The 14,438-nt window shown below is 35.8% G+C and overlaps 1 protein-coding gene across 1 annotated transcript; it reads left to right on the top strand.

Moving 5' to 3' along the window:
- The first annotated feature begins 9,214 nt into the window (after positions 1-9,214).
- Positions 9,215-12,487, top strand: LOC119721387 (parkin coregulated gene protein homolog). The gene is made up of 4 exons (XM_038191449.1): positions 9,215-9,560; positions 9,985-10,156; positions 10,476-10,625; positions 11,127-12,487. The coding sequence occupies exons 1-4, from the start codon at positions 9,372-9,374 to the stop codon at positions 11,288-11,290; spliced, it is 675 nt and encodes a 224-aa protein (XP_038047377.1). The 5' UTR covers positions 9,215-9,371; the 3' UTR covers positions 11,291-12,487.
- Positions 12,488-14,438: the final 1,951 nt, after the last annotated feature.

The raw sequence follows: 14,438 nt of genomic DNA, 5'->3' as shown, positions 1-14,438 counted from the left end.
CCTGCAAGTTTTAAGCAATTTCATTTTTCGGCCAAAATTGAAAAAAAAATGTAAGGGGTTAACCTTACTTTTTGATCAAATTTGGCCAAAAATTGACTTTTCTCCAAACAATTCAGAAATGTCTTTGGATGCAAGAGGAACATCAATCGACCTTCAAACACTAAATATATCGAAAATTTGGGAAAAATCACCGACTTATTCAGACAAAAATTAATAATTTTCACTCATTTTGACCCAAATTATCGTCGCGATCTTTCTTTAAAATGCCCAATATGTCCAAAATTCCAGTTCGAATGTGCTCTAGGGACCCTCAGGCATCTTTCCTGCAAGTTTCAAGCAATTTCATTTTTCGGCCAAAATTGAAAAAAAATGTAAGGGGTTAGCCTTACTTTTTGATCAAATTTGGCCAAAAATTGACTTTTCTCCAAACAACTCAGAAATGTCTTTGGATGAAGGAGGAACATCAATCGACCTTCAAACACTAAATATATCGAAGATTTGGGGAAAAATCACCGACTTATTCAGACAAAAATTAATAATTTTCACTCATTTGGACCCAAATTATCGACGCGATCTTTCTTTAAAATGCCCAATATGTCCAAAATTCCAGTTCGAATGTGCTCTACAGACCCTCAGGCATCTTTCCTGCAAGTTTTAAGCAATTTCATTTTTCGGCCAAAATTGAAAAAAAAAATGTAAGGGGTTAGCCTTACTTTTTGATCAAATTTGGCCAAAAATTGACTTTTCTCCAAACAACTCAGAAAGTCTTTGGATGCAAGAGGAACATCAATCGACCTTCAAACACTAAATATATTGAAGATTTGGGCAAAAATCACCGACTTATTCAGACAAAAATTAATAATTTTCACTCATTTTGACCCAAATTATCGACGCGATCTTTCTTTAAAATGCCCAATATGTCCAAAATTCCAGTTCGAATGTGCTCTAGGGACCCTCAGGCATCTTTCCTGCAAGTTTCAAGCAATTTCATTTTTCGGCCAAAATTGAAAAAAAATGTAAGGGGTTAGCCTTACTTTTTGATCAAATTTGGCCAAAAATTGACTTTTCTCCAAACAACTCAGAAATGTCTTTGGATGCAAGAGGAACATCAATCGACCTTCAAACACTAAATATATTGAAGATTTGGGCAAAAATCACCGACTTATTCAGACAAAAATTAATAATTTTCACTCATTTTGACCCAAATTATCGACGCGATCTTTCTTTAAAATGACCAATATGTCCAAAATTCCAGTTCGAATGTGCTCTAGGGACCCTCAGGCATCTTTCCTGCAAGTTTCAAGCAATTTCATTTTTCGGCCAAAATTGAAAAAAAATGTAAGGGGTTAGCCTTACTTTTTGATCAAATTTAGCCCAAAAAAATGACTTTTCTCCAAACGACTCAGAAATGTCTTTGGATGCAAGAGGAACATCAATCGACCTTCAACCGCTTAACATATTGAAGATTTGGGCAAAAATCACCGACTTATTCAGACAAAAATTAATAATTTTCACTCATTTTGACCCAAATTATCGACGCGATCTTTCTTTAAAATGCCCAATATGTCCCAAATTCCAGTTCGAATGTGCTCTAGGGACCCTCAGGCATCTTTCCTGCAAGTTTCAAGCAATTTCATTTTTCGGCCAAAATTGAAAAAAAATGCAAGGGGTTAGCCTTATTTTTTGATCAAATTTGGCCAAAAATTGACTTTTCTCCAAACAACTCAGAAATGTCTTTGGATGCAAGAGGAACATCAATCGACCTTCAAACACTAAATATATTGAAGATTTGGGCAAAAATCACCGACTTATTCAGACAAAAATTAATAATTTTCACTCATTTTGACCCAAATTATCGACGCGATCTTTCTTGAAAATGCCCAATATGTCCAAAATTCCAGTTCGAATGTGCTCTAGGGACCCTCAGGCATCTTTCCTGCAAGTTTCAAGCAATTTCATTTTTCGGCCAAAATTGAAAAAAAATGTAAGGGGTTAACCTTACTTTTTGATCAAATTTGGCCAAAAATTGACTTTTCTCCAAACAACTCAGAAATGTCTTTGGATGCAAGAGGAACATCAATCGACCTTCAAACACTAAATATATCGAAGATTTGGGCAAAAATCACCGACTTATTCAGACAAAAATTAATAATTTTCACTCATTTTGACCCAAATTATCGACGCGATCTTTCTTTAAAATGCCCAATATGTCCTAAATTCCAGTTCGAATGTGCTCTAGGGACCCTCAGGCATCTTTCCTGCAAGTTTCAAGCAATTTCATTTTTCGGCCAAAATTGAAAAAAAATGTAAGGGGTTAGCCTTACTTTTTGATCAAATTTGGCCAAAAATTGACTTTTCTCCAAACAACTCAGAAATGTCTTTGGATGCAAGAGGAGCATCAATCGACCTTCAAACACTAAATATATCGAAGATTTGGGCAAAAATCACCGACTTATTCAGACAAAAATTAATAATTTTCACTCATTTTGACCCAAATTATCGACGCGATCTTTCTTTAAAATGCCCAATATGTCCAAAATTCCAGTTCGAATGTGCTCTAGGAACCCTCAGGCATCTTTTCTGCAAGTTTCAAGCAATTTCATTTTTCGGCCAAAATTGAAAAAAAATGTAAGGGGTTAGCCTTACTTTTTGATCAAATTTGGCCAAAAATTGACTTTTCTCCAAACAACTCAGAAATGTCTTTGGATGCAAGAGGAACATCAATCGACCTTCAAACACTAAATATATTGAAGATTTGGGCAAAAATCACCGACTTATTCAGACAAAAATTAATAATTTTCACTCATTTTGACCCAAATTATCGACGCGATCTTTCTTTAAAATGCCCAATATGTCAAAAATTCCAGTTCGAATGTGCTCTAGGAACCCTCAGGCATCTTTCCTGCAAGTTTCAAGCAATTTCATTTTTCGGCCAAAATTGAAAAAAAATGTAAGGGGTTAGCCTTACTTTTTGATCAAATTTGGCCAAAAATTGACTTTTCTCCAAACAACTCAGAAATGTCCTTGGATGCAAGAGGAACATCAATCGACCTTCAAACACTAAATATATTGAAGATTTGGGCAAAAATCACCGACTTATTCAGACAAAAATTAATAATTTTCACTCATTTTGACCCAAATTATCGACGCGATCTTTCTTTAAAATGCCCAATATGTCCAAAATTCCAGTTCGAATGTGCTCTAGGGACCCTCAGGCATCTTTCCTGCAAGTTTCAAGCAATTTCATTTTTCGGCCAAAATTGAAAAAAAATGTAAGGGGTTAGCCTTACTTTTTGATCAAATTTAGCCCCAAAAAATGACTTTTCTCCAAACGACTCAGAAATGTCTTTGGATGCAAGAGGAACATCAATCGACCTTCAACCGCTTAACATATTGAAGATTTGGGCAAAAATCACCGACTTATTCAGACAAATATTAATAATTTTCACTCATTTTGACCCAAATTATCGACGCGATCTTTCTTTAAAATGCCCAATATGTCCAAAATTCCAGTTCGAATGTACTCTAGGAACCCTCAGGCATCTTTCCTGCAAGTTTCAAGCAATTTCATTTTTCGGCCAAAATTGAAAAAAATGTAAGGGGTTAGCCTTACTTTTTGATCAAATTTGGCCAAAAATTGACTTTTCTACAAACAACTCAGAAATGTCTTTGGATGCAAGAGGAACATCAATCGACCTTCAAACACTAAATATATCGAAGATTTGGGCAAAAATCACCGACTTATTCAGACAAAAAATAATAATTTTCACTCATTTTGACCCAAATTATCGACGCGATCTTTCTTTAAAATGCCCAATATGTCCAAAATTCCAGTTCGAATGTACTCTAGGAACCCTCAGGCATCTTTCCTGCAAGTTTCAAGCAATTTCATTTTTCGGCCAAAATTGAAAAAAAATGTAAGGGGTTAGCCTTACTTTTTGATCAAATTTGGCCAAAAATTGACTTTTCTCCAAACAACTCAGAAATGTCTTTGGATGCAAGAGGAACATCAATCGACCTTCAAACACTAAATATATTGAAGATTTGGGCAAAAATCACCGACTTATTCAGACAAAAATTAATAATTTTCACTCATTTTGACCCAAATTATCGACGCGATCTTTCTTTAAAATGCCCAATATGTCCAAAATTCCAGTTCGAATGTGCTCTAGGAACCCTCAGGCATCTTTCCTGCAAGTTTCAAGCAATTTCATTTTTCGGCCAAAATTGAAAAAAAATGTAAGGGGTTAGCCTTACTTTTTGATCAAATTTGGCCAAAAATTGACTTTTCTCCAAACAACTCAGAAATGTCCTTGGATGCAAGAGGAACATCAATCGACCTTCAAACACTAAATATATTGAAGATTTGGGCAAAAATCACCGACTTATTCAGACAAAAATTAATAATTTTCACTCATTTTGACCCAAATTATCGACGCGATCTTTCTTGAAAATGCCCAATATGTCCCAAATTCCAGTTCGAATGTGCTCTAGGGACCCTCAGGCATCTTTCCTGCAAGTTTCAAGCAATTTCATTTTTCGGCCAAAATTGAAAAAAAATGTAAGGGGTTAGCCTTACTTTTTGATCAAATTTGGCCAAAAATTGATTTTTCTACAAACAACTCAGAAATGTCTTTGGATGCAAGAGGAACATCAATCGACCTTCAAACACTAAATATATCGAAGATTTGGGCAAAAATCACCGACTTATTCAGACAAAAATTAATAATTTTCACTCATTTTGACCCAAATTATCGACGCGATCTTTCTTTAAAATGCCCAATATGTCCAAAATTCCAGTTCGAATGTGCTCTAGGGACCCTCAGGCATCTTTCCTGCAAGTTTCAAGCAATTTCATTTTTCGGCCAAAATTGAAAAAAAATGTAAGGGGTTAGCCTTACTTTTTGATCAAATTTGGCCAAAAATTGACTTTTCTCCAAACAACTCAGAAATGTCCTTGGATGCAAGAGGAACATCAATCGACCTTCAAACACTAAATATATTGAAGATTTGGGCAAAAATCACCGACTTATTCAGACAAAAATTAATAATTTTCACTCATTTTGACCCAAATTATCGACGCGATCTTTCTTGAAAATGCCCAATATGTCCCAAATTCCAGTTCGAATGTGCTATAGGGACCCTCAGGCATCTTTCCTGCAAGTTTCAAGCAATTTCATTTTTCGGCCAAAATTGAAAAAAAAAGTAAGGGGTTAGCCTTACTTTTTGATCAAATTTGGCCAAAAATTGACTTTTCTCCAAACAACTCAGAAATGTCTTTGGATGCAAGAGGAACATCAATCGACCTTCAAACACTAAATATATCGAAGATTTGGGAAAAAATCACCGACTTATTCAGACAAAAATTAATAATTTTCACTCATTTTGACCCAAATTATCGACGCGATCTTTCTTTAAAATGCCCAATATGTCCAAAATTCCAGTTCGAATGTGCTCTAGGGACCCTCAGGCATCTTTCCTGCAAGTTTCAAGCAATTTCATTTTTCGGCCAAAATTGAAAAAAAATGTAAGGGGTTAGCCTTACTTTTTGATCAAATTTGGCCAAAAATTGACTTTTCTCCAAACAACTCAGAAATGTCTTTGGATGCAAGAGGAACATCAATCGACCTTCAAACACTAAATATATTGAAGATTTGGGCAAAAATCACCGACTTATTCAGACAAAAATTAATAATTTTCACTCATTTTGACCCAAATTATCGACGCGATCTTTCTTTAAAATGCCCAATATGTCCAAAATTCCAGTTCGAATGTACTCTAGGAACCCTCAGGCATCTTTCCTGCAAGTTTCAAGCAATTTCATTTTTCGGCCAAAATTGAAAAAAAATGTAAGGGGTTAGCCTTACTTTTTGATCAAATTTGGCCAAAAATTGACTTTTCTACAAACAACTCAGAAATGTCTTTGGATGCAAGAGGAACATCAATCGACCTTCAAACACTAAATATATCGAAGATTTGGGCAAAAATCACCGACTTATTCAGACAAAAAATAATAATTTTCACTCATTTTGACCCAAATTATCGACGCAATCTTTCTTTAAAATGCCCAATATGTCCAAAATTCCAGTTCGAATGTACTCTAGGAACCCTCAGGCATCTTTCCTGCAAGTTTCAAGCAATTTCATTTTTCGGCCAAAATTGAAAAAAAATGTAAGGGGTTAGCCTTACTTTTTGATCAAATTTGGCCAAAAATTGACTTTTCTCCAAACAACTCAGAAATGTCTTTGGATGCAAGAGGAACATCAATCGACCTTCAAACACTAAATATATTGAAGATTTGGGCAAAAATCACCGACTTATTCAGACAAAAATTAATAATTTTCACTCATTTTGACCCAAATTATCGACGCGATCTTTCTTTAAAATGCCCAATATGTCCAAAATTCCAGTTCGAATGTGCTCTAGGAACCCTCAGGCATCTTTCCTGCAAGTTTCAAGCAATTTCATTTTTCGGCCAAAATTGAAAAAAAATGTAAGGGGTTAGCCTTACTTTTTGATCAAATTTGGCCAAAAATTGACTTTTCTCCAAACAACTCAGAAATGTCCTTGGATGCAAGAGGAACATCAATCGACCTTCAAACACTAAATATATTGAAGATTTGGGCAAAAATCACCGACTTATTCAGACAAAAATTAATAATTTTCACTCATTTTGACCCAAATTATCGACGCGATCTTTCTTTAAAATGCCCAATATGTCCAAAATTCCAGTTCGAATGTACTCTAGGAACCCTCAGGCATCTTTCCTGCAAGTTTCAAGCAATTTCATTTTTCGGCCAAAATTGAAAAAAAATGTAAGGGGTTAGCCTTACTTTTTGATCAAATTTGGCCAAAAATTGACTTTTCTACAAACAACTCAGAAATGTCTTTGGATGCAAGAGGAACATCAATCGACCTTCAAACACTAAATATATCGAAGATTTGGGCAAAAATCACCGACTTATTCAGACAAAAAATAATAATTTTCACTCATTTTGACCCAAATTATCGACGCGATCTTTCTTTAAAATGCCCAATATGTCCAAAATTCCAGTTCGAATGTACTCTTGGAACCCTCAGGCATCTTTCCTGCAAGTTTCAAGCAATTTCATTTTTCGGCCAAAATTGAAAAAAAATGTAAGGGGTTAGCCTTACTTTTTGATCAAATTTGGCCAAAAATTGACTTTTCTCCAAACAACTCAGAAATGTCTTTGGATGCAAGAGGAACATCAATCGACCTTCAAACACTAAATATATTGAAGATTTGGGCAAAAATCACCGACTTATTCAGACAAAAATTAATAATTTTCACTCATTTTGACCCAAATTATCGACGCGATCTTTCTTTAAAATGCCCAATATGTCCAAAATTCCAGTTCGAATGTGCTCTAGGAACCCTCAGGCATCTTTCCTGCAAGTTTCAAGCAATTTCATTTTTCGGCCAAAATTGAAAAAAAATGTAAGGGGTTAGCCTTACTTTTTGATCAAATTTGGCCAAAAATTGACTTTTCTCCAAACAACTCAGAAATGTCCTTGGATGCAAGAGGAACATCAATCGACCTTCAAACACTAAATATATCGAAGATTTGGGCAAAAATCACCGACTTATTCAGACAAAAATTAATAATTTTCACTCATTTTGACCCAAGTTATCGACGCGATCTTTCTTTAAAATGCCCAATATGTCCCAAATTCCAGTTCGAATGTGCTATAGGGACCCTCAGGCATCTTTCCTGCAAGTTTCAAGCAATTTCATTTTTCGGCCAAAATTGAAAAAAAATGTAAGGGGTTAGCCTTACTTTTTGATCAAATTTGGCCAAAAATTGACTTTTCTCCAAACAACTCAGAAATGTCCTTGGATGCAAGAGGAACATCAATCGACCTTCAAACACTAAATATATTGAAGATTTGGGCAAAAATCACCGACTTATTCAGACAAAAATTAATAATTTTCACTCATTTTGACCCAAATTATCGACGCGATCTTTCTTGAAAATGCCCAATATGTCCCAAATTCCAGTTCGAATGTGCTATAGGGACCCTCAGGCATCTTTCCTGCAAGTTTCAAGCAATTTCATTTTTCGGCCAAAATTGAAAAAAAATGTAAGGGGTTAGCCTTACTTTTTGATCAAATTTGGCCAAAAATTGACTTTTCCAAACAACTCAGAAATGTCTTTGGATGCAAGAGGAACATCAATCGACCTTCAAACACTAAATATATTGAAGATTTGGGCAAAAATCACCGACTTATTCAGACAAATATTAATAATTTTCACTCATTTTGACCCAAATTATCGACGCGATCTTTCTTTAAAATGCCCAATATGTCCAAAATTCCAGTTCGAATGTGCTCTAGGAACCCTCAGGCATCTTTCCTGCAAGTTTCAAGCAATTTCATTTTTCGGCCAAAATTGAAAAAAAATGTAAGGGGTTAGCCTTACTTTTTGATCAAATTTGGCCAAAAATTGATTTTTCTACAAACAACTCAGAAATGTCTTTGGATGCAAGAGGAACATCAATCGACCTTCAAACACTAAATATATTGAAGATTTGGGCAAAAATCACCGACTTATTCAGACAAAAATTAATAATTTTCACTCATTTTGACCCAAATTATCGAAAATGTATTTAAAAATGCCAAATCTGTCCAAAATTTGAGTTCGAATGTGCTCTAGGGACCCTCAGGCATCTTTCCCTGCAAGTTTCAAGCAATTTCATTTTTCGGCCAAAACATCAATCGACCTTCAAACACTAAACATATTGAAGATTTGGGCAAAAATCACCGACTTATTAAGACAATTATTAATAATTTTAACTAATTTTGACCCAAATCATCGACGCAATTTTTCTTTAAAATGACAAATCTGTCCCAAATTTCTGTTCGAATGTGCCCTAGGGACCCTGAGGCATCTTCCCTGCAAGTTGCAAGGGGTAAACCCTTTAGATTTTAAGCAGCTCTTGGTCAAAATTTTATTTTCTGGAAACATCTCAGAAACAATGAACTTTCTGCCGAATTTCATGAAAAAAATGTAAGGCTGAACCCTTGAAAACAAATGTCAATTGAGGCCAAAATATGAAATCGTTTGAAATTTGCAGGAATGATGCCTACGGGGCGAAGGTTGCAATGAGGAAACGCGGAGAACTCGACGTTGATGCGACGCCGCGACGCCGCGCCGCGCGGGATAGGAACAGCGCTCCAACATGGAATATCAGACGCGGCTCCCGCTCTCAGTCGGCGTGGTAGTAAAGTCGATACGTATCAAGTTAGTTCCTCGCGTACAAAATCCACAGGACACAGAAAATCCAAAACTTGATCTTCCTTCTTGCCTAGCATTGCCATTGGGCGTCGTTATTTCAAGTTGTGATTAAACATGGCTGCTCCTTCAAGCGTGTGTTTGATTCCAAAATGGAAACAAGAGAACGGCATGACGAAGCCACCATTGGCGGGGGCCACCAGGGCGAGAGAAGCTCCGCCCAGCATCTTCAGGAAACTGTACGATAGGGGAGACCTCCCTATCGTGTTACAGCACGACTCCATGGGCAACAAGATCATCTGGAAGGTGAACGGAATTCACCAAAATCCACCTAGGCCTATTGGTTCATTTTCATGCACACATATTTTGGTGTTGGTGACTGCATTCTCGATCATAGTATGGAGGTATCCTGAATCCATCAAAACCTGCAACGCCGCTAGGCTTACAATCCTGAATCATCAAAATCCCCCTGTTTTCAGTATGGAGGTATCCTGAATCCGTCGATATTTTCTTAAAATGGGGTATGGATTTTGATGGATTCAGATACGTTTATAGGGTTAAATTGATTATAGGCATGGAGCTATAAAACGAATGTTTTGGGAGATTTATTTTTGCCCTCTTCCTTCCGAGGCCGTACATTCTTAACACAGTTGAATGAAGTTGTCTGTCCCGCCCACATTTTCCCTCCTTGTCTAAAAATTTGCATGGACTCCTCCCATTTTAATATCAGAGAGAGTTAGAGGAGCTCGACTACCACCACTACCTCCCGTTATTCTTTGACGGTCTCACCGAAATGGACCATCCCTACAGCTTCTTTGCCTATCAAGGTATCAGCGATCTACTTGAGCACGGAGGAACGAAAATACTGCCCGTGGTTCCACAACTAATTATCCCACTCAAAGGTACGTATACGAAACTTATCTCCAAAATGGGGAAAATGCGGGGTGGACTATGGGCAAGGTATTCGGCATTCAAAAGAGACGTCTCACCAGTGGTGAAATCTTGATAAATCGAACCTCAAGAGAACAGGTTCAAAATTTGACTTAAGCATGCAGAGTTTAGTTAAGCAGGTATTATACTAATGAAGGCAATGGATTCTTTGTTTTGAGTTATCAGAGATTTCACTGTACTGCGCTTCATAGCTATTCTGACTTTTGTGTCCTAAATGCTGTCACTGACCTCTTGAACCTCAAAATAATCCTGTAGCTTGTTAACATACAGAGGCTCTGAATACACGCAACAAGCAACTAGTGTGCACCACTTTGAAAGTCCTGCAGCATCTCGTGCGTTCGGCAGAGCTGGTTGGTGAGGCATTGGTGCCCTATTACCGACACATTCTGCCCGTCCTCAACATCTTCAAGAGTCAAAACTGTGAGTAATTCTGCCGTTATTATGTGTATTGGATGGATTTGAATGCAACACACATTTGAATTTAATCGTTGGAGTAGGCCTTCTGTTCATTTTCGAAAATATTCATTTTCGAGTATGATTTTTGCCCGAAACCGGGATTGTGACGAAGCGATAAAAGTACCATATTGCTTTATAATTATGGACAAATGTTTTGCAAGAAAAGTTAGGCCTATGCAGTCTAGAATTTAATTCCGTTATTTCCAAATTGTTTTCATGAAAAGATACAAACAATTATTTACGCGGTTACGTTTATGTTTGCCTAGCCTATCTTATGCTGGCACGCGCACGCGCACTAGATTGTCGATATTTTAATTTTTGATGAGCTGTACCGCACAACGCACAAGTTGAATAAATAAAAGTGGACAAGAAAATGCTTTAAGTGTTCATATGAATCTAATTTTTAACCTCCCTTTCTCAATATCTTACCTCTCTGAAATATGAATCTTCACTTTTCGGTATCAGTCAACCTTGGCGACGGAATCGAATACAGCCAACACAGGCGAGAGAATATCGGCGATCTGATAGAAGAAACATTGAGGGCGCTAGAGCGCTACGGCGGCGACGAGGCATACACGTACATCAGATACATGGTGCCAACCTACCAATCATGTCACGAGAATCCCTGATGAATATTCATCAGGAGCGAACTTAAATATGAATATTCTTAATTCTTGCAAAGCTTTGCAACATGTATATTACAAGGAACACTATATGAGGTACGTATCAAATTTATTTTTAAAAATCAGATTGTTCTAGTTCTTTTTTATGTGTAAAAACAAACGTTTTTGACTACCAAAAGACAATCCAAACAAGTAACTTTTTTTTAACTTTGTTTTAATGACGAATAATATCAAAACATTTTCAATGAAATAACAATCAGTTATGGTAAATTGTAAAAAATAACGAATTCCTTGTAGTAAATGCTATCAACAAGTTCATTTTTAAATTCAAATCTACTCAAATCAATGGCCTCCTGTTTATTTAAAACAAAACAAAAAACTGTAAGTTGAAACAAAAAAACTGAAACTTACTGTCATCTTCATTGCAATATGGATAACTTTTTATGCCACTGCAAGTTGAACAAAAATGGAATTTTCATCCTTCTTCCCATAGTTGAGTGTTCTGTCAGAGAACTGTGAACAAAAAAGTACAAAGACTGTAACGAACCAGTGTAACTGTTTTCCTTGATGAAGCACAATTAATTTGCCACCCCCCCCCCCCAGAAAAATGCTTTGTTTATCTCCGTTTATTGACAAATGATAAAGTTGTTTTTGGGAGCACTGTAACTTAGAATTTCTGAAAAATAAACTGAAGTTGTGTTTAACAACCACATGTTTTGCAATTAATTCTGCAGTTTTCAGTGTTAACCAGCGCAGATGTATTTCAACTTTAAAAACAACTGTTTTCTTGTTTTTATCTAAACAGGAGGCACATCAACTCCATCAAAATTGTCTACCACTACAACAAATCATAATAAGGACTACTAAGTACAATATTCCATACAAAAATACATGAATATACAACTTTTCTTGCTTTTCAGGAAACAAAAAACACAAAAAAAACAAAAAGCAAACAAAGAGAAAACATATCTACATGTTCAACTATGGTAAACTAGCTAAATGTCTAGTCTATCTGTATACGAAGAGATTACATATTTATTGTTATTACGAATGAACACCCTTGATGGTGTTGTTCATTCAATGCATAGATAGACGGTGATAATTCAGAACAAAATGTTTTGCATAAAAATCAATTCTGGTATTGCATTTTCCTTTAGTTATTTTTGACGGAAACAAATTTCTTAAAGAATCACCCCCCCCCCCCCAAAAAAAAAAAAAAAAAAAAATATGGAATCACTGATATCATTCAAACAAACAGAATAGAACATATGTGTCGCAATCCAATTCAAATTTTTTAGGGTAACGTTCGGAAGCAAATAAAATTTGGATTAATTGGAAAATCTACTGGGAAGAACAATTACTTGGAAACCGGAAGAATTTGATGAATGTATGTACATGTAATACTAATTAATCGCATATCAGGGGTCAAATGGTTTTCAAATTTGTTGACCTTTGATCTTTGAATTGGCTCATGAATATAAAGTAATATTAAGGCTCTTTCAAGACTAATTAAAGGGAAGAAAATGGCATGCTTAATTCAGCACTTCACGAATTACCAAAAAAAAAAAAAAAATTGAAATTTGAAGCAATTTTATAAAGGAACTTGAAATCAAGTTGAAAAAGAAACTGATAGAAATGCCTATAGGGTATAAACGGTAACAAAAATAATGCATAACGTGAATAAATAAATGTTGCATAACTGTTGCATATACTAATAACAATGAAACCCAAAAGAATGGTAAACAATATACATGTGTAAAGACCTAGTAGAGATAAATAAAACAAAAAATTAAATACACTTCTATGGGGTCACTACAAGACTGTAAGGTTTGATACAAACAGGATGGGCAAATTATAGAGGGCACTCTCTATAATCACATTTGTTTTAAAGATCTGCAAAAGCAGCTCATTGGTTTCAACGAGACTTTTTAGTGTTGGTTGTTTGTTCAGTGAATGAGAAATAAAAGTGAATTTGGCTATAAAAATAATTCAGGCATGCAGCGCAAAACTCCCCCCCCCCCTTCCACCCCACCCCCTTCCAATATATTGCAGCCATGAGTGATGCCATAAAGTCAACCTAATGAACAAATGAACCATAATTTCGCATTCAGTGACTCCTAGCACTGCCATATTAGTCTCCCGTGTTACTCCTTACTCAACGAAGACATAAATTACTAGGTGCGAATGTATTTCATTATCCCTTGCCTACAAATATAACTCCCACAACAGCCCCCCCCCCGCCCCCCCCCCCCCCCGGTAAAAGAATACCCTCCACAATTCTCGATCTTATATACATGTACAATGTATTTTCCTTTCTTAAAGAAGGCACATTAGAGCAAACCAGAATGACAAACAATACTCGATCTGCCATTTCTGAGTCTACGATGTCGTGGCGTCAGGTCTCGATATACCCTGATTTTAAGACAAAACATGGTATGAGTATAAACCGTTTATACAATGTTCGTTATTTTTTTTTTTTTTTACAAAGTACAAAACAAGCATGCGAATGAAATACGTTTCTATTTTATCCTACTTACAGTCTGCGTACTATGACATAAGAGAAAATAATGTATACCCTTGAGTTTATAATACTATTGTTAAGGGATATGGTATATATTTGTTTACTACCGTACGGGGTTGGTCAATAATACTACTAAAGTCACTCCAACATTCTATTCTTGTCTTCATTCAATATGTAAAAGACCCTGCTATATCCGTATGTTAGTATAATCAGGCATCAATCACTTTTAAAATGCATTTCTGGTTCTATTTTTGTCACATGCTTTCTGACCAGCAAAATTTTGACCCATCGACAGTTGCTCAATATTCTAAGCATCTTTACAACCAACAAAATGTACTTTTCAGCCAAGCAAAGTCAAATTAATTTACTTTCAATTTTGTTACAACTTATTTCGTTTGGAAAACAATATGTTTTACTGGTCGTGCTAGATGTAATGATTATTCTCTTTAGAAACTGAATGTCGAACAAAATAAATAACCTCTTCATACATACCCTGTTTGATGATGTTAAAAGCCAAACAAAAAACATCCAAACTGACTGTGAACTTAAATTTTTAAATATTTTCCTCACATTTTTGAAGTCAGTATTAAACTCCTTGTGATCAGAAGAAGGGGAAAAAACAGACTTTCTTTG

Source organism: Patiria miniata, unplaced genomic scaffold (assembly GCF_015706575.1).
Source record: "Patiria miniata isolate m_02_andy unplaced genomic scaffold, ASM1570657v1 HiC_scaffold_13, whole genome shotgun sequence".
Lineage (NCBI taxonomy): Eukaryota > Metazoa > Echinodermata > Asteroidea > Valvatida > Asterinidae > Patiria > Patiria miniata.
This window is presented reverse-complemented; position numbering and strand designations above follow the sequence as displayed.